This window comes from Dama dama, chromosome 23, assembly GCF_033118175.1.
Source record: "Dama dama isolate Ldn47 chromosome 23, ASM3311817v1, whole genome shotgun sequence".
In the NCBI taxonomy this organism is placed as follows: domain Eukaryota; kingdom Metazoa; phylum Chordata; class Mammalia; order Artiodactyla; family Cervidae; genus Dama; species Dama dama.
The window spans coordinates 70,971,494-70,999,309 of record NC_083703.1 but is presented as its reverse complement, the minus strand read 5'-3'; the positions used below and the strand labels follow the sequence as shown (position 1 = coordinate 70,999,309).

Below are 27,816 nucleotides of genomic sequence, written 5' to 3'. Positions count from 1 at the left end.
TTATATCAGCACAACAGAGAGATACTGTCAGAATAGAAGCTATGACTCAATGAAATAGAACAGAAAGCCAACAACATATGCTGGAATATAAAATAATTTAATGTGGTAATAAAATGGCATTTTAAATCACTGGGGAAAGTTTTGACTGGTCAATTTATTGTCCTAAGAATATTGTCAGGAACTCTAGTTAGATTTCCACTTTGTACAATGCATAAAGTTGATCCCAGATGGATTAAAATGTTAGGTTTAAGAAGAAAAAGATGGGAATAAAGCATGAAATAGAAAGAAGAAAACACAGATGACTATTCATCTGGGTTGAGAAGGAAAATTTGCTGTGAGCTGGTATGAAAGGAAAAGCGCAGGTGGTGGTCCCAGCTTGATATTCCCCCTCAGAATCTGCAACCCATAGACCTTTCTTTTCTTAGTGAGTAGCACAGGCACCTCTCCATTCAGCATTCTCTTCACCTCTTAAAACTTCTCCCAATTACTGACAAAGCTCCTCCTCCAGGACACCTTTGGTAAATAATTCCTCTCTCTCTTCTCAAGAAAGCAAGAGTCATTCAAACACCTCAACCCCCTTCTCCAAAGCATCTGTGCATTTTCTTCCTCTTCTCTTGTCTCACAGAGGGAAGGATGCTCTCTTCCCACCCACCCCTGCCCTGGCATTTTCAGGACCCTACTAACATCAGTTATTTCCTCTCTCTTTCCCATCCTTCTACTTCTTATGTCAATTGCAGATTTTTCCTAGTTACCTTGAATCATGCCATAACCTCTCCCATCTTTGGGAGGAGCAGTACTTTGGTTCCATGTCTCAATTCTGCTCCATCTTGCGTTCCCTTCACCTTCACAGCAAAAATAATTACTTGTCTCGACACAGTCCCTCAACTTTCACTCTCTTCTCCACCCCTAAACGATGGCTTGATGCCGATATTCTTAAATTACTCTTGGTCAGCTCACAAATAACTTTGAAGACACTACATCCAAGGAGCAAATGTAGGGTTGCTTCTTACGTAGCAGCCACACCTGTTACAGTAACTTCTTGAGCCTCCCGTGGCTGCTCACCTTCCTGGTTTTTTGTTGCCTCTATGAACACAGTTTCCCTGTTTCCAAATTTCTTTGTTTTCCTCTTTGAGGTTGGAGTTGCTTTTTGCCTTAGTCCTATACTTGCTACTTTTGTTCTCTTCTGCACTTCTGCTACAGGATCTATTCCCTGCCTCTGGTTTCCATGTCTGAATATTGCTACTCACCCCCTACCCTGCTGGTACTCAACATTGCTCCGCATACTTGTCCAATGAATTATGACAGAACTGAGCTTGCCAGCTTCCTTTCCAAAGCTAGTCATCCTCTAAGGTTTCTTTTTATGACAACCCCCTGATCCATGCTATTTGTGTAGAACAGAAAAGCTGGGGTCTTCCTTGATACATCTCTTCTCTCCATCACTACCAAATCACACATGCTTGCCCCCCCCCCCCAAATTTCTGACACACTTGTATTCTCTTCTACACAACCATCACCGTGGTCCAAGATACCATCTTTTCGCCCCAAGATGGTTTTTTTCCTTCCACTTTCCCCCAAAAAGCCGTCCACAACACTCTTAATATCCACTCTCCCCATGCTTGTCCTAACAGCTTCTTCTTGCCTGTAGATCCTAACTTACTTTCCATGTATTATCCTGACTAAATAATATGCCAGACTAGATTTTCTCTACTGATTATAATTCTTCCAACACCTTGTATGTTTACCTCAAAATCCTAAGAATGACTTTGAAAACCTAATTATGAGTGCAATTATTTATTTAATGTAGTTTTCCTTTACAGAATACAAGCTTTATCAAGGATTTAAGTATGTCTGTCTTTGTTATTGGTGTATCTGTAATGTCTATCACCAAGTCCCTTGGTCATACTAGGTATTCAATAACTGTTTGTAGAAAGGATGACTGGATAAGGAAAAGCAATAAGAGATCTGAATACTTAGAAGCTTCTACATACCTAAAAGATTTATAAAGCAAATGAAGAACTGATCAAAATTATTGTAACCTATGTAAAAAAGCTTAAGTCCTTAAAAGCAGATTATAAGTCATAAGACAACGATAAACAGAAACGAAGAGCCATGCAGGAAAATGAGCACAGGGTATAGAGAGCGTGTTCATAAAGGAATCAATGCAAATAGCCAATTAAACTGAAAAATAAATCTGCATTCTCTGGTATTCTAAAAAAGATACGCATGCATACACTTAATCTTTTAAATAGTCATTGTTGGCATGGATTAGGAATCGACATATTCTTCTGTTTGGGAAGCCCAGAATGGTGCAAACTTTCTGGAAGGCAATCTGGTAATATGTGTCAAAAGTGTTAAAGATAAAATAATCCATTTGTTTTGACCCAATAAATTAATTTCCAAGAATTTATCTTAGGGACATCAGCAGAGTTGCATGCAAATGCTTATTTGTAAGAACGCTTGTTACAGTGTTACTTATAATCATAAAGAATTCACACCAACTTTAATGCCCAATAATAAAGGATTGGTGACTAAAATGGGGCATATCCTGTTCTAAGCAGCCATTAAAATGCATGGCCCCAAAGAGCATCTAAGGGTTTTTTTTTTTTTTTTTTTTTTAACTGTGATTTGCTTAGCTATAAAATAAGGTCATAACACAATATGCAAGGTAGGAGTTTAATTTTTAAAAATATGTATATGCAGAGACATAAAAATACCAGAAAAAATATCTACAGTTACGGGGGTTAGAATGATTTTGTTCTTTTTTAAAAACCTTTTTTGTAGAGTCTTAATATTCAACAAATTCTGTGTTATCATGTCTGTAATGAGAAAAACTAAATATATTTTAATTTAACAATAGGGAACTGATTGCAACATATGGCCATGGCTATATCTAGAGAGGCATTGCATGATGATTAAGAGTATATGCTTTGAAGCTCACAGACAGGTGTTCACTTCCCTCTTTACGACTTAAGAGCTGTATGACCTTGAGCAAGTTATTTAATTCTCTCAGCCTCAGTTCCCTTATCAGCACAAAGGAGATAATATATACTGGGCAGAGCTGTTCTGTGGCTAAAATGAAATAAGGTATGTAAAAGTCTGATCAGAGAGTAAGTGCTTAGTAGAAAAAAAATACCTGCTTTTATAATGCCAAAATATAAATAGATTCCATAATGATTTACATGAATTCATGATGCTCTAGGGAGTTATAACGGGAAGTTTGGAGAAGCATTATTTTATGGTTCAGCATCTTCCAGGCTGTCATAATGATGGTGGAATTCAGCAGGAGGATGCTGGCAGGAAGACTTTTCTGGGTACAGAAACTGCCCAGGAAAGGTTTTGATTTAGGGCAAAATGCTGGCATAGGTCATTGACTCACCTATGAGTCCAGCCAGCAAATGGTTAGCATGCGTCTACCATGTGGTGGGCGTCAGAGACTCAGCACTGAGACAAATAAGTTGCATTCCTGGAGCCTTCTCATTAGATGGAGGTTTCAAGGCACATGGTTCCTGGTGGATTCAGGGATTAGGAAGCTATGGAAGCACTTCCTGCAGTTGGAGAAACCTTGACAGGTTTAGAAAAATGATAGTGAAGTTCACGTTGCACTCCTCAAATATCAATCCTAAGCCAAGAATCTAATTCCGGGATCCCACCTGTTGGCAGGTCTGGGGCCTACAGATACCCTCTTAATCCTGGTCAGCTTTAGTTCCAGGATAGACTTGCTCAGAATCTGCAGATGAAAAGCCATTGGCCTTTCAGGATAACAGAAAACTGTGGCCCATGCGTCAGCTCCAACCTTTGCCTGTTTCTAAAAATAAAGGGGATTTTTATTTGGCACACAGATATGCCCATTTGTTTATGGATTGTATGTGGCTGTTTTTGTGTTACAAGTACCAAACTGAGTAATTTTGATAGGGACTGTATGACCCACTAAGCCTACAATGTGTATTATCTAATCCTACAGAGTAATTTTGTTGACTCCCATTCTAGGTCATTGAGGCTGGGGAAATGAGATGAAAGGTGACACCAGATTCCTAACTTGTTTCCTTCTGTAGTTCCAGGAGCTGTTCCTCTAGAATCCATTCAAGGGGGGCCCTTTGAGGAGAAGATCTACATCCAGTGGAAACCTCCCAATGAGACCAATGGGGTCATCACACTCTACGAGGTAAGGAGGCCACTTTGGCTATATCACTTGGTTTTATTCACTTTACTTCAGCCTGGAGTTGGCAGATACTACTGCATGTACAAGCTCCATCAAAGGCACAAAGGTGAGTGAGACAAAGCGAATTAATACAGAAGGTTTCTGATAGTACAGTGGGAATCAAACAAAGGACGTCAACTGAGCTGTCTTGATAGCCCCGATGACAAAGAAAATTGGGCATATTGTGCATTGATGGGATTATTCATCTCTTTAGCAAAGGAGTCAAGACCCAAGGAGTCAGACTGTCCTGGCACAGCCAAGCAGACCCAGGCCTGGCAAACTGTCCTCTGGAAAATCATAATAGTCACGTGATACTCATGAAACCCGTATCAGTCCCTGGGCTTCTGAAAGGATCCCAATGTCATTCTCCAAGCTAGGAGTACATCATTCTTGAGCTTTAACATTGCTTTGTGGCCAAGACATATTGTATTGCCACCTAGGTGATAGTGTTGAAAGCCCTTCTCCCAGGATTAGCAGGGCCTTCTATCAGAGACAGAATAGAATGTCCTTGGACAAGACAAAATGCAGCCTCCCTGAAAACTTTCAAAATTAGAACAAATGATAGAAGCTCATTGCAGAGCAAAAGCAAATAAACAGTAAAACATCAGTAAGGCTGATTTAGCAAAATGCTAATAGTAGGATATGGGCAGGATTGACTCTCTTCCCACCCCGTGTATTCTGAGATACCATGAGACTGTGCTTCGGCTACAGTAGAAACACACAGCATTGCAGGGCATGGAAGCTGAAGCTGGAAGGATGGATCCTGCTATCTTAGTAGCTCTACCTCAGTCTCAAGGGACCCTTGGCAGGTTCTTCTTCTCTTTAAGCCTCAGTTTGCTTATCTGTAAGATTGGGGGGTGGGGGAGTGGTGTTAATTGTTGCTTCAGGGTTTCTCTAAGGAGTCTGAGGGGGGAAAGGTGATAAGCATCCCAGGCTGAAATGCTCTGTAGGTTCATGGAGGGGCTAAAGACTCTGGGTGCTCATGCAGAAAGGTACACCTGTTGAGAGTGAGCCTTGGAAAGCATATCACTGCCATAAGGGAAGATGAGCTCTGGGGAGGAAAGTCAGAGAGTATTGATGAGGGAGAAATATTCAGGGTGAATCTGATGGACACAAAAATTATCTGGAGAGATCTGGACAGACCTAAGAGCTCTCTGAAGGAGGAGAAAGCTGTCAGTCATGTGCAGGATGCTGGAGAAAACACCTTCAGGAAACACCTTATGCCACTCCATCCAGTGTTTCTCAGAAGCAGAGCTCTCTAACATCTCCATCTTGGACCATGGGGTTGGGAGAAGCATCCTTCCTGGGGATGCTGCTGATTGAGAGGGGATATTCATACTGATGGACCTTGATGATAATCCCACAATAAGAAGAAATAGATGAAGAGAGAACAGAAGAGGAAACATAATTGTGAGTTAGACACTGTTTGAACAATAAATCCCCTGAAGGTCTTACCCAAGTCAGGTTCGGCTGCTCGCTGCTTCACAGCCCATATTCAAGAGACAAACACTGGTTGGAAAGAGAAGGTTGCTTTACTCAGGAGGCTGGTAAACTGGGGGAGAAGGCAGACTCATGTCCAAAAGCCACTTCCCCCCTGCAAACTTAGGAGGGAAGAGCAAGCTCTTAAAGGGGAGTTTCAGGATTGTATAGGCAGAAAGAGGAAATTATGTGCAGGAAAACACAATGACCTCCGGTAATCATCTTAGAATTGGTCATGTTGGTCATGGGGTGGTCTGATTTGCATACTGATTTTTTTTTTCCAGTTCTAATCATTCATCTATTTGGCTGTGTTGGGTCTCAGTTGCTGCATGTGGAATCTAGTTCCCTGACCAGTGATCAAACCTGGGCCCTGCTGGGAGGACAGAGTCTTAGCCCCTGGCCAGGGAAGTCCCCATGTTGATTGCTTTAAGGACAATCAATCTGCAGTTCTAGGGTCAGTTTGCTCCCATTTCCTTGAGGCCAGTTCTTGGAAGCGTGACAGGTGGGTCAGCTTATGTCATGACTGCAATCTGGTCATCGTATATTAAGTCAACTTCTTCTACCTGGTGAGGGTTTCGGTATCTGAACAATAGTTCAAAGAATGTAGGTCAGAATACTATCTCTTGGCTCTTGAGGAAGAACTCAAGGTCCTTGACTTTGCTTAATGGCTAAACTCTTATTACTTTGCCTTAGTTGACTGTATTCCTTTGTTTCTGCATTTCCTCACTTCTTTGATTAAATTTATTCTTTGGCTACAATTTTTCTATAGACATGAGCCAGGCAGAGGATATGGGGAGGTTCAGTCTTGGGAAGGCCCCATAGGGTCCTACTCTGTTACGAAATTGAGGGCTCATATATCATCCACGGTCAGGAGCTGTAGGCACAAAGGTGCACCCAGGTGAGGACAGTGCTCCCTTCTCTGCACTTCTCTGTGAACCCCGTGCCTTGTGAATGTTCAAAGACCAGTTGCTGAGATGTTGGCATTCCCATGAGGGTGCTCTACTAGAAAGAGCTGTTGTAAGAAAACTTCATGTAATTTCTTGGCTGCTCATTGGGCCATAATAGAGAACCAGAGCTGCCACTGTCTGACTTGTTTGAGCATTTAAGGTTACCTTGTGGGAGTATGCCAAAGTTCTTGGATGATGATCTGAAGGAACCTAAGGGATGATGACCTGAAGGGAGGACATGGGATTAGGCCCTGTATTTTGACCATATATGTGGCTGAGACTATGTGTGTCATGAGCCAGTGAGGCCTCAGAAGGTAAGAATGTTGACTTTGGAGGTCAGGCAGCCTAGATGTAAATCCCAGCTCTGCCACTTCCCTTGCTGTGTAAACCTGGGTACATTAAGTAATTGCTCATTTATACTGCTTAATAAGCATAAACATATGTTTAGTACTGTGTCTGGCATTTAGAAATAGCACTGATAAATGTTAACTGTTAACATTACATGAAAGTGAGGCAATGGAGCCTTGGAGTGGTGAAATGTAAAGACCAAGGGTAAACAACTCCTGGGTCCTGAATTCAAGTGCGAATGTCTTGCCTCTTTCTCAGTGTGATCCATGGACCAGCAGCGTTGGCTCTCTCTGGGAGCTGGTTAGAAATACAGCATCTTAGATCTTGCCAGACTTTCTGAATCAGAGTTTTCATTTTAACAAGATCCCTGGGTGATTCGTATGGGCATTTAAAAAGTTTGAGAAGCACTGCTCTAGACTTCAGTATTCTTTAGAAAGTTTCAGGACTTCCTTGGTGGTACAGTGGATAAGAATCTGCCTGCCAATGCAAGGGACATAGGTTTTATCCCTGGTTCAAGAGGATTCCATAGGCCACGGAGTAGATGAGCTTGTGTGCCACAACTACTGAGCCTGTGTGCCGTAACTGCTGAAGTCCATGCGTCTAGAGTCCGTTCTATACAGAGGAGAAGCCACCGTGATGAGGAGCCTGTGTTCTTCAATGAAGAGTAGCCCCTGTTGACTGGTACTGGAACTAGAGAAAGCCTGCACGTAGGAGCGAAGACCGAGTGCAGCCAAATAAATAAAGTTTCAGCAACTGATAAGAGAGTATGTCCTTCTGAGCAGAAAGATGGGAAGTCTCCTCTCAGCTCAACCCAATCCTGCCTCAGACAGTAAGCAGGAGACCTTGTTTTTAAAGACATTTATAACAGAATAAGTGTTTATGAGGCAATTTCCAAATTTAATTAGATGAAACCAATTTGATTTTTTTAAATGAGGTTCTGGTTGTAATTTCTAGAGAGGAATCTATAAATTACAAATCACCCTCTCCTGTCCTCAAAAAGTTTGTTTGTGGCAAAGAAAAATCAGACGACGCAAGTGGAAGAGAAATCCAGGAATGCCGATGCCTTCCTGTGTACAACCCTGGACTCCACAAAGGCAAAAGCCAAACAAGTGAGGGAGTGAAGGAGAGTTGTGACTTTGTAAATAGTGTAACAATTGTTCAATGCAGCAGGTCTGAGTAGTATGTCATATGTTAAGATTACATTCCCTTCCCCATAGGTCCATACACTTCCTGAACCACTTTTCCCCTCCCCCAGGGGAAAATAAAATAGGGCTTCCCAGGTGGCGCTAGTGGTAAAGAATCTGCCTGCCAATGCCGCAGTATTCAAGGGGCGCAAGATCCTGGGTTGAAAGATCCCCTGGAGAAGGAAAGGCAGGCCACTCCAGTATTCTCGCCTGGGGAATCCCATGGACAGAGTAGCCTGGCAGGTTACAGTCCGGACATGACGGAGCACACACATGTGTCCAAGTCGTGATCCATCCTCCAGAATCAGAATGGCTTTGATTATGTCTCATCTGTTCTCTGGGCTTCAGTCCCCTCTTTGTAACATGAAGGCATCATACTGTTCTAGGTTAAAAGTCAAGAATAAATCTACATCAGACCCACAGAACCAATGTTTTATACCTCATTTTGTATTTGCTCCACTGTTCAAACTGTGCCTGTGGCCAGAGATTCAAAGCCAAAACAGTCATTACACTCACTTGAAGGACAATAGCCAGTGTGCAAAGGCCCTGCGGTAGAATGACTGGCTTGTTTGAGAAAAGGAAGGAGGTCAGAGTGACTGAACCCTCGTGAGCAGGATGGACAATGATGAGGCCATGTGAGTGGGGGTGGGTAGGGTCAGATGATTCAGGGTTTCTAGAGTCTGTGCTTTCTCCTGAGAGGAACAGAACACCCTAGAAGGATTTTTAAGCAGAGAAATGAAGGAATCAGATTTATATTCCTAAAATACCGCCTGGCTGTTATGTGAATAATGGCCCTGGGCACATAAGCATCTCAGAAACACCTGGGAAATCTGTCAGGAGGCAAGGATATTGAACTCATGTATGATTCTGCAGTGTTGTTGTCTGGGAAATCACATGCTGGGTGGGCTACTGTCTGTGGGGTTGCAAAAGAGACATGACTTAGTGACTCAGCCACAACAATAGATATTGCAATGAGTGCTCAACTATTTATTGGAAGACCCTGCAGCCAGGTGGAAGAGGTGAAAACTTTTGTCACATCTGCTTCTTTCTTGCTGCCTCTTTATGGGCTTTGATGGCTTCCTTTAAGGCAGTAAAAATAGATAAGGCGTTCTTATCTTGAAGAGCTCCTTGGAGCCAAGACTGTTAGATTCTGGCCTCCAGCCCTAAGGGCTGGGAGCTGAAACTGAAGCTCCAATACTTTGGCCACCTGATGTGAAGAGTTGACTCATTAGAAAAGACCCTGATGCTGGGAAGGGTTGAAGGCAGGAGGAGAAGGGAACGACAGAATACAAAATGGTTGGATGGCATCACCAACTCAATGGACATGAGTTTGAGCAAGCTCCAGAAGATGGTGAAGGACAGGGAAGCATGGCGTGCTGCAGTCCATGGGGTCGCAAAGAGTTGGACAGGACTGAGTGACTGAAAAATAATAGCAATCACGAAGGGCTGGAAGTCCAGTGGCTTCCCTGATGCTACCCCAGAACCATGCAGCAGCCTGATTCTCCAGCAGCCACGCCCTCTCTCCCTGCCCACTGGAGCCAGCTTCGCCTCTACTGTAGCAGCTTGTATCAGAATGCATGGTTCCTGGCCTCAGATCTCAGCAGGGTGACAGAGAGTGCATGGAGAAAGGTCACATCAAAGGCCTCATGTCTACACACCAGCAGATCAATGTCACCTGGGAGCAGGTCAGACATGTAATATCTCAGGCCTCGACTCAGACCCACTGAGTCAGAACCTGTGTTTTAACCAGCTGATTCACACACACATATGAACGTGGGAGAAGCTCTGGTCTAAGACACTTCCTAAAGTGTCCTAATCTGGATCTGGAGAGCTCTGCTTGACACAGACTCACAGTCCTTGGGTGAGTAATGTGACCACTAAATGAACTGAGGGATGTGCCTGCTTACACGAGATCCAAAGAGCTGAGACTTTTCACCAGCCATGTGAAAACCATGCTCTTTGCATAGACTCTTCTGGAACCCTGCTTGGGTCTTCCCTTATGGCTCAGACAGTAAAGAGTGTGTCTGTAGTGTGGGAGACACAGGTTTGATCCCTGTGTTAGGAAGATCCCCTGGAGAAGGACATGGCAACCCACTCCAATATTCTTGCCTGGAAAATCCCATGGACAGAGGAGCCTGGCAGGCTACAGTTCATGGGACTGCAGAGTCGGACCTGACTGATCGATTAACACACACACAGGGTGTCCCAATCAGGACCCTCATGTGAAGAGGGTTGGCATGGCCCTTTCCACTCCAACTCTGCTCTTGTGTATGACAGGACTCCCTGAAAGCAGACCGGGCAACTGCAGACAGGCACACACAGCCCAAATGCGATCACAGGGGAAACAGTCCAGCCAAACAGTTGCCTAAAAGCTCCTCAGCAAAATCATTTAGAGACAAGCTGCTCAGAGTTCACTAAAAACAGTAATCAATACGTGTTTCAATTCAATTAGTTTTTCTCGTCTCTGTCCAAAAATAAATATCACACAGTGTGAGGGAATTGGGCCAGAAGATGTTACACTGGCAACTGGGTTAACGACGTGTGAAAATATTTAAAATGCAGACATGTGAAGCTTCCCAGTATGCCTTTATGTTTAGCAGTCAAAATCACCAAGTTTCTAATTACAGTGTATAAATCTGAGAAGCTTAAACGGAATGAGAGGACCCTAATGAGGCAGGAATGGGTGTCTTGATTATGCTAGCGTTGATTGACATTTATCTTGCAAGCTATTCTAGGCGCCTGGCGTTCAGAGTTAAATAAAACACAGACTTTGGCTCCATAAAACAATGTGGCCTTCCTGTGCCAAAGCCCCTTTGCAAGGTGGGCTAGGTCAGAGGGTCATCGCTATTTTTCTGGCATACAGATGGTTGCATTTGCTCTGAACAGAAAGCACAGGCCCCAGGAATCAGCGTCCCATGACAGAGCACTGCAAGAAAGATGGGTGCTGTGTTCGGAGCCAGAAAGTAGTTCTGCACAGGACTGGGACAGACATGTTTTGATGGAGACAGGGGCTGCTGTATGGATGAGCTCAGAGCAGGCTCTCAGAGAGACAGGGGCCCCGGGAGGTGCTGGCTCCATGCGGACGCTCAGACTCACCTCCTCCTCCCCTTTTGCTTAGCCACAGTGGCCTCTCAGGGCTCACTCACCCCGGACGTGCAGATGGCTCTGGTCCACAGAAGGTCAGTAGGGAGAATGGGATGTGGTCCTTGATGGGCAGGAGGCCCTAGAGGCAGGAAATGGAAAACCCAGCCCAAAGCAATAATTTGCATAATTCAAGCTGGATTTCTGTTAATTAGGATGCATAGTTTGCATAATGCAGGCAGCTAGTGGGTATAAATTGAGTCAAGCTGGTAACCAGGAAAAAAGCTTTTGTTTCTTCTGAGTTCTTTAAGCCATAAACGTAGGAATCACCATTCTTCCCCACTTGCAACACATCAAATGCTCTAGAAAGTTCCATCTCTTCTCCTGCCAGTATAGACAAAGGTCAGGTCACACGGCCCCATCTTCAACACCACCACGTTCTGAACATTCATCTGATGCCTAAACCACTTCAGAACTTCCCTGCGCATGCTGCATCCACATTTCCCTGTTTCACTTCCCCACACTGTACCCAAACACTGGTTCAAAGTCCACTCATCCAAAAACACCCTCACAAAAACATCCAGAATAATGTTTGGAAGGTAAATTCAATCATGTTACTTCTGTGCTTTTGCCTCATCTTAATTTTGGAGCCTTGAACGATCTGGCCCCTCTAACCTCATTCCATGCCCCTCTTCCCACTGTTTTCTGCGTACTGACCCCTCTAGCTTTCTAACACTTTCTCAAGCTGATTGAGTTCTTTGCAGCCCATGTGATTGCCACATTTTGTGAATGTCATCTCTTCTGCCTAGAATACTTTTTTTACTTCATATTTCTTAGGTTCCTACCTATTCTTTACCTCCAAGAGGCCTTCACCCTGTACTCTCTGCTTTATCAAGCACTTTTCTTATTTCTGTCTTATTATTTTCACAGTCTGCACTCATTTTTTGTTGGTATGCTTTAGTGTCTAATCCCCTACTGGACTTCAACCTCATAAGGCTATGGGCCATGTGATGGTTATTGTATATGTCTTCTTGGCTGGCCCATGAGGCCCAGATAGGAGGTCAAACATTATTCTGGATGTTTTTGTGAGGGTGTTTTTGGATGAGTGGACTTTGAACCAGATTGTCCTCCATGATGTGAGTGGGCCTCATCTAATCAATTGAAGCTCAGAATAGAACAAAGACTGAGCTCCCCTAAGCTAGATGGTATTTGCCCACACAGTTGGCCTTCAGAATTGAATTGTGACCCTAGCTCTTCCCTAGTTTCTCAGCCTGATGGCCTTTGGTCCTGATACCTGATACTGGCCATATTTATTTTTGCTTTTTAGTATGTCCTCAGGATCTAAAAGAAAGTTTGCATAGGACATGTGCTCAATAAATATTACTTATATGAATGTGTGGATTTGTACTTTATCTTGATAAGGGGTAGTGGTGAAATTTTTGTCTAACAAGTTTAGTGGTTCTCAAGCCTGGCTGAAGATTTAGAATCATACCTTGACAACCTCCAAACATATCGATAAATACATATGTAGGTAGACACATAAATGGTTGGCTTTAAGCATCATTGCATTCTAAATAAATCAGAATCTCTGGGGGTGAGGTACTATCCAAATGGGGTTTTTTAAAAGTGCTTTGGGACATTTTACTGTGCATCCAAGTTTGGGAAGAAGTACTGCATAGCATGAATCCAGTCAATGCGCTCTGATATATTATCCCAGACAAATACCTGCTAAATAAACACAGCCGTGACTCTGGCTTTACCCTGCCTTTATTTTTCACTCTTCTGGAATTCTACACTGTCTGATGTTATGCTATATGCAACTCACTCATGCCCATGCAGGTGCCAGGCACTAGTTATTTTAAGGCTCAAATTCATGACACATCAGCCTTTCCCCCTCAAGATTGCTAAACAAACAGTTTGCGGGATAATTGAAGACACATAAAGCTATATTGGTCTGTCAGTATCCTTTTGCATTTTACAAATGGCATCTTGCAGCTCTGGCGTCAGACTTTACCTTACAAATATTTTCCCCTCTCCTTTTACAGTAGAAGTTAGTTCTGTTGTTTATTTTTGAGATTTAAAAAAGATTTATATACACAGAAAAAGCTTCATAGATTTGCCCAGAGGCTTTTCCAAAGTCTTAAAAGTCAGAGCCCTGGGATGTCAAGGAACCATTTTTCCTAACCCTCAGCCCATCACTCAACCTCCATAGGATGTTTCTCTTCCAGAAACGAAAAATGCAGGCATCCCTGGATAGAAGCCGTACATAGGTCTGCTGGGCTGACAGGTCCGTTGACAGGTGTTTCAATAGAAACAGCTCTGGGTTGAAAAGAATGATTTCTGGCACTCTGTGTCTAGAAGGAAGTTGCGTTCTGATGTGAATAAGTTGCATTTATGTAAGTGGGACCATTAGAGCTGCCTGTCATCCACTCGTAGCATACCAGGAATGCCTATATATTTGCCTCAGGGTGTTTCTTTCTTTCTTTTTTTTTTTTTTTTTATTACAACACAGGTATTTGTGATGGAGCCAGATAACGTGACAGTAGGAATCAACAGATGAGTAGCACTTGTTACCTGAAGAAGAGCAAATCATGTTTTCCTGGCAATAAAAAGGTTTTCACAATAAACATTAATAATTCATCTTAGCTGTAAAAAAAAACAGTAGAAGTTACTGCATGGAAAATATTCCTACAGTGAGCCCAAATAGATCAGTATATTTGTCTTTGTATGTGTGTGTGTTAACATGTAGGTTTGTGAGTTGGTGTAGCAACACTGACACGTGTATGGACATCTGTATTTTTGTGTTTTTTCACATGTACATGTAAAACATTTACCCTTGGGCTATACCCATAATCTCAATTGCGTCCTTGGAATTGCTCTATTTTTTTTTTTTTTTGGATAGTTAACTCTAGTAGATTTCGGAGGCACAGGTCTATGTCTGTTTTCTCCTTGCCTGGAGAAACTCCAGGTCACTTCCTATCCATGTCGTAGGAATCTCTCCATGGGCTCCCAGCTGTTTCTCATGAACTTCTGCCATAATTCCTTTCCAGAGCTTTTGCTAAAGGAAAAATTTTGACTTTAAAAAGATAAAACCTGCAGGTTGGGTTTAATCTGTGCATGTCTAGTTGTCCTAGGAGAGTGGAGGGAGAGAAATGAAAAGTTAGTTCTGCATATGGCGCAGTCAGGACTTGCCCGATGTCCCTTCTGTGGGAGGCAAACTTTGTTTTGATGCTCTGCACACCCGAAGGACTTAGTGAGGAGCGGCTGTACACACAGACACGTGGCTAGTGATGGAAGCCTTTCTGTGGCTACATGGGCCTTTCAATAAACGATGCCCAGAGGCGGTGTTTTAGCTGCTGAGTGTCTCTTTCAACATCAGAAGTTGTTCTCTTTTCATCTCAGATGTTCTACCTTGTTAATCCTGTTGGAATTCCACCTGGACAGGGCAATGCAGCATGGATCTGCTGCTTTTAACTGATTTCCTTTCTGTTTTGGTCAGAACAGCTCTTTGTTTGGGACTTAAAAAATGAAGGAGGAAGCAGGTCTTCATCTACCATCAGTATTTGGATCCTTCATCCTGAAGTCTCTGGAGGCTGGAATTCAAATTTATAATTCAGAGGAGATCCTTTCATTGGCTTTAGAAGATAGCAGGTAGATTTCTTTCCCTCACTCCAATCCTTTTCTTTGGCTACTTTAAAAAAAAAAAAAACACACAATTTTTTTTACTGCGCTGGGTCTACATTCCTCCATGTGGGCTTCTTCTAGTTGCCATGAGCGGAGGCTACTCTCTAGTTGCAATGCATGGGCTTCTCATTGTGGTGGCTTTTGTTGCAGAGCACGGGCTCTAGGGCCTGTGGGCTTAGTTGTTGTGGCACATGGGTTTAGTTGCCCCATGGCACATGGAATCTTCCTGGATCAGGGATCGAACCCATGTCCCTGCATTGGCAGGCAGATTCTCAACCACTGTACCACCAGAGAAGTCCCTTTGGCTACTTTTGCTTCCTTCTTCACCAAGAGAAGAGTAGTTCCTTAAATTTTACACCCAAGTACGAGACCTTGGCCTAGATCATTATGCTTGCATTAAGCTTGCTTGCATACCAGAGCCCTTCAAAATATATGTCATAAAAATCCCCGCTGCTTTGCTTTCTTGGCATCTGTTTTATTTTTTGCATTGTTTTAGCATCTGTGTATCATTGCAAGTCAAATAGTGAATTAGAAGGAATTTATTCTTTGTTACTGTTAGTGACATTATAGCAATATTACATGGTGTTAGAAATATGGAAAGTGGAAAGTCAGCCCCCATTTCCACTGCCTAGCAGACCAACCATTTTCACAAGGGTTTATTTTTTTTTCTTTTAGTTTTTGTGCATTGACATCTTTTAGATAATTATAACCACATTGCAAAATTTTGGTCTTCACTGTGTCAGACATTTTCCAGTTTCAATGTAAGCTACTTAACTATCCCATCTCATGGCTCTCTGATCCCCGGAGCACATAGACCACACTTTACTTTCTAATTGTTCTGTTTTAGGATGTGTTGATTGATCTTCCGAGAAGGTAAGACACAATTTTTAGGGTAGAGTAAGAGGGACCTGGATCTTTTTAAATACCTGGTTAGCAAAGTTTGAACTATGCTTTCCTTTTCCTTCTCAGTAGATTTGTTAGTAGCAATCAGAGCCAGTTGCATGCCTTCCATTGATCATAGAGCTGGGCTCAAAATAATAGCTCCTTCTGTCAATAGGAATGAATCTAAGGGAGGAGAGTAAAACCATATGTACAAATTCAGATAGAAATCTATAAACCCAAAGTTAGTAGTGGTGGCTATATTTTCCTCCTTGTTTTAAAAAGGTGTCTCCATTTGCTTGTTTCTTGACTATTGGAGGTGATATATGGCCTGTGCACTCCCCACTCTTCCCTAATACCTTTCCTATGATAGACATCCACAATTGTTCAGGGCACATTCTTCCTCTGAACTCTGACATGGCTTCTCTCTTTTCTAAAAAATATAAAATTTTTCTTTTTGGCTGTGCGGGGTCTTCATTGCTGTGCACAAATTTTCTCTAGTTGTGGAGAGCAGGGTCTGCTGTCTAGTTGTGGTGGGCGGGCTTCTCATTGCAGAGTCTGCTCCTGTTGCAGAGCACGGGCTTAGTTGCCCTGAGGCCCGTGGGACCTTTCTGGACCAGGGATTGGTGTCCCCTGCATTGGCAGGTAGATTTGTAACTAATGAACCACCAGGGAAAGTCCTGGACTCCCTCTTGACTTTGCACTCCAGGTGGTCATGGTGTCATCTGTGATGCTCAGCTACCATCTTTGTCATTCCACTACCTTCTGTATAAATGTGCTATCTGCAATTCTGGAGGGTAATTATTTTTAGTATCTGCGCTACTTCTTGAAATAAGGGACTACTGCTGTGGAATCCTTCCCAAGGAAGGTGCCAGAGATGAGAAAGTCTGTACTAGAACAACTCTTGTAGAGAGTTTTCAGGATTATGTCTAAAACACAGAGCCATAGGATACAGGAGCATGTGTAGAGGTTTCAAAACCATATTGGAACTTTCCTTAAAGACCTTATGTATATATATGTATATACACACATGCATATATATATATGTATACACACACACACATACATATACACACCAAGTCTGTGCCTGCCCCACCAGTACATGCATTCTGTAATCCTAGCCTTTCCCAGTCAGTTTTTATGACAGTATTGCAGAAAGTTTGGATATCAGAGAGAAAAATCACCTATAATCTCATCTCATAGCACAACAGTTATTTTGCCTTGTATTTTATCTTTGTTAATGTGCATACATCTTTTACTTAACTATAGTTACATAAAATTTGCTACTGTAATTTTTTATTAAGCATTTTATCATGATCATGATGCTTTTATAGCACCATGGAAACCACTTATCTTTTTTAATGATTGCATAATTGTCCATTGAGTGTATATACCCCAATTTACTTATCCATTCCTCTATTGTTTTTGCATATTTCTGGTAACACTGTAATGAACCTCATGCATATAGTGGTGGATGTATCATGGTGGAAAGAACATGGACTTCAGATCTAAATGACCTGGATCTAGAATCCTAGTTCTAATGTTATCTGGATGAAAGATTTTAGGGACACATTAACCACTCTGAAATTGAGTTACGTTTATGCGTAAATTTTTAAAAATGCGTGTAGAAGTAATACCAAACCTACAATTTGGGAGTTTCATAAGAATTAGATGTATGTTGCCAATAACCCTTCAATGTCATGGCTGGTTTTCTTTCCCTATTTGGTGTAGTTCTCTCTCTCTCTCTTTTTTTTTTTTTTTTTTGACTGCCCTGGGTCTTAGTTACAGCATGAGAACTCTTAGTTGTGCCATGTAGAATCTAGTTCCCTGATGGGGATTGAACCCAGCCCCCCTGCATTGGGAGCATGGAGTTTAGCCACCGGACAACCAGGGAAATCCTTTTTCAGTGTATTTCTTTTTTAGACATCCCCCCACGTGAAATTACAGGGTTGAATAGAGCAAACACTTTTGGAACTCTTGAAGCATGTTGGCAAATTGTTCTCCAAATGGATCCTACCAGTGTGGATGTGTGCTTTGAGTCCTGTGATGAGCCGGTTGCTGTGTCTGGGAAGCAGGCCTTTGGCAGCCCAGCAGGGGTTTAGGTCAGGTTCCCCAGTCCCTTCTGCAATGTGGGAGACCTGGGTTCAATCTCGGGCTTGGGAAGATCCCCTGGAGAAGGGAAAGGCTACCCACTCCAGTATTCTGGCCTGGAGAATTCCATGGATACAGTCCATAGGGTCGCAAAGAGTCAGACACGACTGAGCGACTTTCACTTACCCCAGTCCCTTCAGAGCAGGCTGTTGTGTGAAGAGCTCATCACACATGTTGGCAGGACCATTTGTCCTCTCCAAGGACATGCTAGAAACACTTCCACCTCATTAACTTACTGTTCACACTTCCTCCCCTTTGCCTTCAAGGAGCAAGTACAGGGCCTGGCCTCCAACAATCTCCCAAGAAGGTCCTGGGGACCACAGAAGAGCTCTGAACTGGGGGACTCCAAGCTAGTTCCTAAAGGCTGTACCTCTGCTTGCTCTGGTACACCACCCATCAAGCCCTCTCGTGGCCTCTCTTAGCTCATCTGTAAAGGAGAAGATTGAGGCAGGTGGTATCTAAAGCCAAACCATTCAAAGGGTGTCCTGTCATCAGCATTATCTGGGAGCTCTTTAGAAATGTGCCATCTTGGTTATTCAGCCATAAAAAGGAACAAAAGTGGATCTGTAGAGACCTGGATGGACCTAGAGACTGCCAAACAGAGTAAGGTCGGAAAGAGGAAAAATATATATTAACACATAAATGTGAAATCTAGAAAAATGGTAGAGGTGACCTTATTTGCAAAGCAGAAATACAGACACAGGGGTAAAGAACAAACATATGGATACCAAGGGGGAAACGGGTATGGGGGAGGAATTGGGAGATGGGGATTGACACATAGACACTATTGACACTGTGTATAAAATAGACAGCTGATGGGAACATACTGTATAGCATGGGGAACTCTGCTTAATGCACTGTGGTGTCCTGAATAGAAGGAAATCCAACAGGGAGTGGTTATTAGTATATGCATGATTGATAAGTTTTGCTGTGCAGTAGAAGATAACACAACATTGTAAAGCAGCTATATTCCAATAAAAATTAATTAATAATGAAAGAAAGAGATGTGCCATCTTGGGCTCCATCCTGGATCTGCTGAATCAGAGTATGCACTGTTATAAGATCCCCAGCCGATCCGATGCCCATTACGGCATGACAAACACAGCACTAAGTTATCTTCTGCCCGAGATTTGCTGTCATGCCGGGCACATTTGCTGGGAGCCTCGGTTTTAGAACCACATTCTCCCTGCCATATGCCTGCACTGTCTCAGGGTTTCCCTAAGCTTCAGTGAGGTTCTTCTCCTGCCAGTTACATCTGTGGACCTACATGCCACTTCTTAGGGGTCAGGGTCATTGACCAATACCTTTTTCCTTGAGGTGAAAACCATTTTTGCTGAAACACATATCTTACTAGTCATTCCACGGTTTAAGAAATCCCACTGTCAATCTCAGTGGCTCTCAAGAGGGAAGAATCTGAACTCTTCTCTAACTTGACTAACAGGTCCCTGTATGAATGACCCAGCTCTTGCTGGCCTCCCCAGCATCCTCCCCTGTTCTTATCCCCTCCTTCCCAAATCCATAGGCTTTACCTGACAGCCACATCACACTCCTGCTGTTCTTGTCTTCCTCTGTCTAGGATACGCTTTCTCAACACCTCCTTCTTTGCTTTTAAAGGCAGTCCTTCCTTCAGCACCCCGAGGGCTCAGGGTTCTTTCAGGGACACTGGTTTTTGGAAACACCTGATTTAGAGGTTCTTTCTTGTTATGTTATAATAGCATCTATTGCCCAGTGCTATCATCGTTGGTTTCTATAGATGTCTACGACAAAGCTCAGAATTCTTAAGAATTCCGAGAATCTATTGGGTTGGCCAGTATCTTATGGAAAAACCCAGCAAACTCTTTGGACAGCCCAACATTTCGTTCTCTGTTGAGTTCTCAGGAGCTGGCCTATGGCAGGTCTTCCACGAATGGCAGTGGCCAGTGCTGCAGGATCCTCCCCTTCGTTCCTCGAGGTCCGTCATTCTTCTGTACCTGCTCTCTGATTCAGGAGACAGACTGTCAGGAATCACTGACCTGTTCTGAATTCTTACCTTTGGCTAAGCCAAAGGAGTGCCCTGGAAAGGGCAGGGAAGAGAGGGGAAAGGGGGTGATAACTGCTCCAGCAGCCTCAGGGAGGGTCACAGCTCCTCTCAGGGTGACCTTCCAGGTTCTTGAACTACTCCTTCCTCCACTGCTCTCTCCCTTACTGAATGCACCCTCCCTGCCTGGGCCCTTGTTCCCATCATCTCCTACAGTGTAAATAGTTACTTTATTAAGCTCTGCTTGGATTACACATCTCTTCCCCCCCCCCCCCCCCCGCCACTGCGACCATCAAGAGCCCTGTTATCATTACCATGGATCACTGAGGGTGCTTCTCATCATGGACTTTGTCTTAAGCCTCATAGCCCTTCAAAGGGAGAGTCATTATCCTTATTGACACTAAGGCTTAAAGAAACAGTATCATTTGCCTAAGATCACCTAACTGGTAATTAGATGATAACTTGTCATTAGTATTTCTTACCAGCTTTGATTACAGAGTCTGTATACTTACCTAGGTATTCACTGTGCCTTCTCCAAAGGCACTCAATAAACGATTGTGCAATGGGTCTGAGTTTCCCAGTCATGCCCAACTCACTTGACTGGGTGGCCATGAGCTTGCAGATGGGGGTTAGAGAGGCAACCTTGGGACAAAGAGGGTACTGAAGCCTCAAACCAGCCTCGGCCTAGAAACTCTCCACATTGTATCTTCCCACCTGGAGCTGTCAACGCATTGAGCATAAGTTCCCCGCTCAGTCACCCGGCCGTGTCCAATTCTTTGCGACCCCATGGACTGTAGCCCAGCAGCCTTCTCTGTCCATAGGATTTCCCAGGCAAGAATACTGGAGTAGGTTGTTATTTCTTCCTCCAGGGGATCTTCCCAAACCAGGGATAGAACCTGTGTCTCCTGATGCACAGCCACTATTGATGGATAAGGGCTGGCACAGGGCGGTGGGCAGGGAAAGCAGGTGTATTTAGATTGGGAGGAGGGGGCTTCATGGCCCTCAGTAGAGGTGGCTTCATCATCATGGTTTCTATTTGCAAATCCCATTCAACTTGAACATTTCTGCAGCTGAACAGAGGTATTCAAAACCCCACCTTCCCCTCTTAGGCAGCTGAATGGCATGCATGACCCAATGGCTATTTTGAGGGGCAGGATGGTTGTGACATTAATATTTGACACAAATATGCACTGTCTGGTATGTCAGTCTCAAAGGAAAACTGCAGACTGCAAATTGGGATAATATTTCTCAATACTAGAGAAAAGCTTCCCATTTCAAATCAGTTTGGGGTGGGGGGGAAGAAAAACCTTTTCAAACATTCAGCAATGTCAAAATAGGCATGGCTCTCTATAAACAACTCTGGCAGTTTATGAAATTTCACATTTTCAAATCAATTACTATCTTTGAATAAAAGGACACCTGTCTTGGGCTACAGGATGATAATTTCTATAATCAAAATGCTGACAGGAGAGCCTAGTGACCACGTTCAATTTGAAGTTTCAGTCACTGAGGAACAGATTCGGCCCCTGATATTTTAGGATGCTCAGGGCAGTGCTTCTCCAGCTGGAATCCTGTAGCATGGGGTATCCACACGTCTGTGCTTAAGAGCATGAAAGTTCTTCAGTTTGAGAAACACTGAAAGGACGAATGAGGCTTTCCTGGTGGCACAGTGGTAAAGAATCCGCCTTCCAATGCAGGAGACACAGGTTAGGTCCCTGGGTTGGGAAGATCCCCTAGAGAAGGAAATGGCAGCCTCACTCCAGTATTCTTTCCTGGGAAATCCCATGGATGGGCTACAGTCCATGGGGTCACAAAGAGTCAGAGACGACTAAGCGACTGAACGACAAAATGAATGGCCTTTTCCTTTTTCTTTATTCTACTTCCATGGTACTTTTAGCATTAATGAATCCTAGCACTGTAGGGAGTGCTTAATAGACAGTTCTAGAAAGGAAGGAAGAGGGACTTCCCTGGAGGTCCAGTGGTTAAGACTTTGCCTTCCAGTGCAAGGGTGTGGGTTGGATCCCTGGTCAGGGAGCTAACGTCCTACATGCCTCAAGGTCAAAAAACCAAAACATAAAGCAGAAGCAATATTGTAACAAATTCAATAAAGACTTTTAAAAAAAAAAAAAGGGAAGGAAGGGGAGAAGGGAGAGCAGACCTGACAATTCAAATCAGCTACTTTCAGACCTGAGTGAGTTTTCAAACCCTGGAGTTTTGCAGAGACGGGGAGGTCAAGGTTCTGCTTAAAGCTACTGACTCAGAAAATTCAAGCACAGAGCCAGGTCATATGTATAATTGGAGCCCATAAGAGTCCGTTGTGTAGCCAGATTTGAGAGCCACTGCAGTCTCTCTGAACTTCCCCCTCCAACCTCCTTGGCCCTGGTTGGGGCCTCAGCTTCTCCAAGATTCGTGCCTCCATCACCTGCTAGATCTTCCTGTGCTTGCTCATATTTCTCCAAGCTCCAGCCTCCACATCAGCTTTCAGAGTCACCTGTCAACCATGCAGGCCAATAAATGTTGGCAGCCTTCCGCCAGCAGAGTGTAGCAAGAGCTCCTGACTATAACCCCCAGGATGTTCCCTGTGCCCCAGGACCTCTTTTGTCTCCTTACTGGACATCTCTTGCTTCTAACTCTATTCCAGCAGCTCCAGACTATTTATGGTGGCTCCTTACAGAAGCTGCTGTTCACCTCTGTTCCTTTGTGTACTTGGATACCCTGCTCTGAAGGTCCCTCTGCTTTACCCTCCTCCTGTTTGCTGGGGTGATGCCTGCTCCCAACGCATCTCAGACACTAATTCTTCAAGGAGATCGCCTCTCACCTCCTTCAGCTGGTGTAGACACTCCCCATACTGTACTCTGGAGGATATTTGTCATTGTATTGTAGTGATGGGCGGGTGTCACTAGACCTCATGGCAAGGACTCTGTCTTATTCACCATATTCCCCCAACATCCACAACAGTACCTAATGCATAATGGATGCCCTAGGGATCTTTGATGAATCACCTGACTTTATTTGGTCTTTCTTTCCCTTCCCTCCCCTACCAAAACCAACCTATTAAGTTTCAGCTGGAGGGGTAAGTTACTTAAAGTCAAAGACATATGGAAAGGAAGACTGCCTGATATTTTCTTTTGCTTTGTTCTTTTCCAGTCCTTGTCTGTTTGCCTAACTCCATCCTCTTTCGTGCACGTGTCGTGTATCTTCACCCCTCTTTAATTTAGGATTCTTACTAGAAACATCTCCCTATGTAATATCTTGATGCCATCCGTGATTCCCTTCTGCATTCCTGTCTTGGGAGGAAAGATGTTGCTACAGACTGTTTTCTATTTGTGTCCTCACCTGAAAAAAGAAAAAAAAATGCCCGTGGTGGCAATGGCCAAGTCTATTTCACAATGCCCAGGAGCACTGCAATTTGCTATAATTGCACTGTGCTTGGTGTGGTCTGATCGCTGTCACATCATCCCCACAGACACTGAATCCAGGGACACCAGTTAATCATGCCGGAACTTCAGTCACACGCGTAAAGGAGAACATCATCCCCAAATTAGGCCCTGAGTAGGTCATCACGATTGTTATTTGAAGCTTGTGAGAGACAGAATTCCCCCTCTACCAACCTGCCATCTCCATCAGACCTGTATCGCTCAGCTGGAGAGTGTGATGGAGCTGTGAGTCATTAATGATCAACCCCGGTGCTTTCTGCCAGGGGCTCAGGAACCCACGGGTATGAAACGCATATCCTGCCCTATAGGAGTCTTAGGTAGCAGCATCCTTGGTTTACCCTTAAATGCTGCATTTCTCTCTTTGTTAAGTCTCTATGAGTGAATTGAGATTGTGGCCCAGAAAAGAGTGCACCTGTGACATTGGATTCCAGCTGATAAAAGCCAGGTTTCTTTTGTGGAGGTTTGGGATAGCCTGGGTGTCCAAAGTCACTGATAGAGCAGCAAAAAAAATATTTCCTGGGGCAAAGAAATATCTTGAGGTCGGTCCCTCCCACATCTACTTAACATTTGGTTGGTTCAGCAGATGCCACATGAATCGAGATCCACGCAGAGCTGTTCACTTGGATTTTAGCACAAACCTTAATTTTGTAATCAGAAGTTAGTGGCTTATATTTATAAAATGTGATAATAGTAACAGAGAAGGAAAACAATTTCAGTTACTCAGAATCTCACATTTTTCTTTTTCCATCCCTCCTCCTAGTTGCTGTCTCTCTGCGTATGAAATTTTTATATAGTTGTAATTATTGCATCTCTATAGTTTTCAATGGTTTTTTCCCCACTGAAAAGTATATCATAGTTATAACGTTATTAGCATTTTAATGGCTGCATAATGTCCCATCAAGTGGCCTGACCACGATTTACTTAGCCACACCGTCTGTGACATTCACTCAGTCTCTGGTATTTCTCTGGTATAAATGAGGCTTTAGTAAACAGCTTCGTGTGTTTGCTTTTTCCTTTTACTTTATTTCCTTTAGATATATTTGCAAGTTATGATTATGATATCAAAGAGCAGAGCCACCCAATGTTTTTCTGGGTTTACACTCCCCCCGTTAGTGGTGTATCATAACCCATACTCTGGTCAGAAGGGCTGTTGGCCCAGAAGCCTCAGTTAGAAGGAGGCTGAGGTCAGTGAGGTGCCTGGAACAAGGTGAGCCCTGCGGGTTAGGACAAATGGAGGATGCCTTAGAAAGGACAGTGGACAATGAACCATGTAATTATTCTTCCCATATACAGGCCAGGTCCCACTCTCCAAAAATGACTGACTCAACATCACCCAGAGTCTGTGGGCAAGTCAGACTGGGTCTCTCCTCTTTACATGGTACATGGGCCAAGTTCTGTTTGGGGAGAGGGTCTAAAATAGAACTGTCCCCAAACAGGAGAAACTCTGGATATATATTTACCTGCGTTCCACACCGCAGTCTGGCTCTTTCCTGCTGTCCCTGCCCTTGCTGGCACCTGGGCGCTCCTTCCTGCTCCGCTCAGGGCTGAGTTGTTCCTGTGCCCAGGCAAATCACGTGAGTGTGCAGCCGGGCTTGGACTTGATTCCAGCCCTGGCACGGCAGGCTGGACCTCTGGCTGTGACACATGCTGGGCAAGGTGGGCCTGTCTGAGCAGTTGTAATGCCGAAACACACACAGTACACGCACACACAAAGTCACACATGTACCTTCACAGCAAAAACCAACCTCACAACAGCTATCACAGTCTCTCGCTATAGGCAGCACCCCATGGGAAGTCTCATTCATTCATTCGTTTGCTCACTCATTCAGTGTTTATTGAGCAGTTACTATGTGCTGAGCCTCTGTCTCCTCCTGAAGCTGATGTTTGAGTTGTAATAGGAGGTAGCCCTTATAACGGCTTGGGAGCCTTTGTCAAAGGCAAGAGGAGACAGATTTGAGTTTTTAGTGGCCTCTGCCTCCACTGACCCCAGGACCACATGGCGCTGTCTTCTAGCCAGGACAGCCTCTCCCATGGATGAGGCTGGGGTATGTGCCATTGCAGGGACTTCCCTGACTTGGCTGGTGCTACTGACTGGCAGATCCCTTTCTCTGAGCATCAGATGCCCCAGTCCTGATCATCTAGAAGCGCTGCTTCCCCATTCAGGTAGTCTGCATCCCTCTGTTCTGATCTGATTTAGACATTGATTCTGAGAGCAAGCTGATCTCCATGTTCCTCTTATCTTTCATTGTAGCAGCCACAAACCACACATTGATCGCAGACTAGGTTAATTTCTCCCCCTGTGTTTGTTAACTGTTTGTACATTATTTGTGAAACACTGTTTTCTAACTTGTGGTCTTCACTGTGGAGGCAGAGACCTAAGGGGAAACACATGATCAGTCTGGGAGTCCCAATTCTGGATCTAACACAGACTCTTGTTCTTCTCAGCTCTGTCTTGTTAGAATACCTTTCAATAGAGTAACAATGGGACCTATGGGTATAAATCCAATTCCAACTGTTTCTAGTAGCCGCATTAAAAAAAAAAAAAAAACTAAAGAAACAAAAAAAATAATTTTAATTTTAGTAATGTTTTCCTAACCCAGTAGATCCAAAACAGTATCATTTTAGCATGTAGTTAATATAAAAATACTGAGATATTTTCCACTCTTTTTATGCACAGAGTTTGAAACACGGTGTGTGTTTTCCACTTACAGCACATTTCAATCTGTACTGTCCGCAGTTGAAGTACTCAGTAGCCAGATTTCAGTTTCCTCTTTTGTACAAGGGGGATGTGAATGCCTGACTATATCACTGTGAGGATGAAATGAGTTTGTATATAAGGAGGCCTGAAACATTGTAGGGGAACAATAAACATCAGGCTTGCTCACCTCCATATTATTCTTGTGTTTTGACTGTATTAGACAGGAACGAATGTTTGCCTCAAATATAAATGACCTTTTAAAATGTAATAGATATTAGCTTCTCCATTATTTTGAACTATATTGTTATTTTTGTCTAGCTGTTATTTTCTTCTTTCTTTTATCTCTAAAAAGTCCAGGAAGCTCACTGTCTGTGGTAGTTTGAATTGTATCCTCCCCAAAAAAGATAAGTTAACAACCTAACCTTTAGTACCTATGAATATGACTTTATTTAGAAATAGGGCCTGTGCAAGTGGAGTTGCATTATGGTGGGGTGATACGGGGTTAGTGGACCTGTTGTGGGGAGAATGGGGGAATTTGGACACAGACACACACGTTGGGAGAAGACCACATGACAACAAAGAAAGAGACTAAACTTCCGCGTCTACAAGTCAAAGGATGTCGGGTTGGTTGGCAAGCACTGGAAGGGTCCTCCTCTAAAGCCTTCAGAAGGATCATGGCCCTGCCCATCTTGATCTCAGAGTTCTAGAGTCCATAACTGTCAGAAAATAAACGCCTCTTGCAAAGTCACCCAGATTGTGGTAGTTTGTTATCGCAGCTGGAGGAAACTTTCACATTCTCAATGAGCTGTTTCCACTTCTTCTCCCTCCCATTCATTCGTCAGCCCGCTACACTTGGACTTTTGCCTCCATCACTCATTCACAAGGTGCTGTCGGAGGTCTCCCTGCCCTTGATATCACCACAGGCCATGAACCTGAAAGTCTAGCTGCCCTGAGGTCCTCTGCACCTGGCCTGGGATATTAGAGAGGCAAGACCAGGGAAGCAGGCCAGTCTATAAGATTCTGAGCTGCAAGTGACCTCCTGGAACAGGGTGTATTTTTAGAACTCTGTCTGTTGGCACAAACCCAAGATTTCTTTTGGAAGCACATGGAAGAAATGAGCCTGACCAGGGAAGTCTCCAGAGACTTAAGGATGGGTTTGTACTCAAGCTAAACCTTGAAGAATGGCCAGGTAGCTTTTTTTGTTCCAAAACAGAAGCAGAAATAAATGGATAGCCCTTTTATGTGTGTTTGCAGGGAAGAAAAAAAACAATGGGTGTCCAAGAATTCAGGAGGGATTCTCATGAGGAAGAGCACAGGTGTTTGGGGCGGGGTTGAGATCCAAGAGGGCCAGGTCATGGACAGCCTGGGACACAGGGTGACCTGTGGGTTGTGTCGTACCCAGTGGCTGGTCAGATTTACTAGGAATTTGCCAATCCAAGCTTGTGTATAATAGACACGTGTGTGCTCAATTGTATCTGACTCTTTGCAACACCATGGATTGTAGCCCACTAGGCTCCTCTCTGTCCACGGAACTTTCCAGGCAAGAATACTGGAGTGGGTTGCCATTTCCTACTCCAGGAGATCATCCCGACCCACGGATTGAACCCACGTCTCCCGCATCTTCTGCACTGGCAGATGGAATTTTTATCACTGTGAATTTGCCAATTGGAACTTGGGCCTCATTCAAAAATACAAGACTCCATACTGAAATGT

General features: G+C 43.7%; 1 protein-coding gene across 1 annotated transcript in view; it reads left to right on the top strand.

The window, feature by feature from the left end:
• Positions 1 to 27,816, top strand: part of PTPRT (protein tyrosine phosphatase receptor type T) — a 787,366-nt gene that overhangs the window by 407,292 nt on the left and 352,258 nt on the right. The window contains exon 8 of the mRNA XM_061125699.1: positions 4,053 to 4,162. Within this exon, the coding sequence (XP_060981682.1) occupies positions 4,053 to 4,162 (110 nt within the window). The remainder of the gene's footprint in view (positions 1 to 4,052; positions 4,163 to 27,816) is intronic.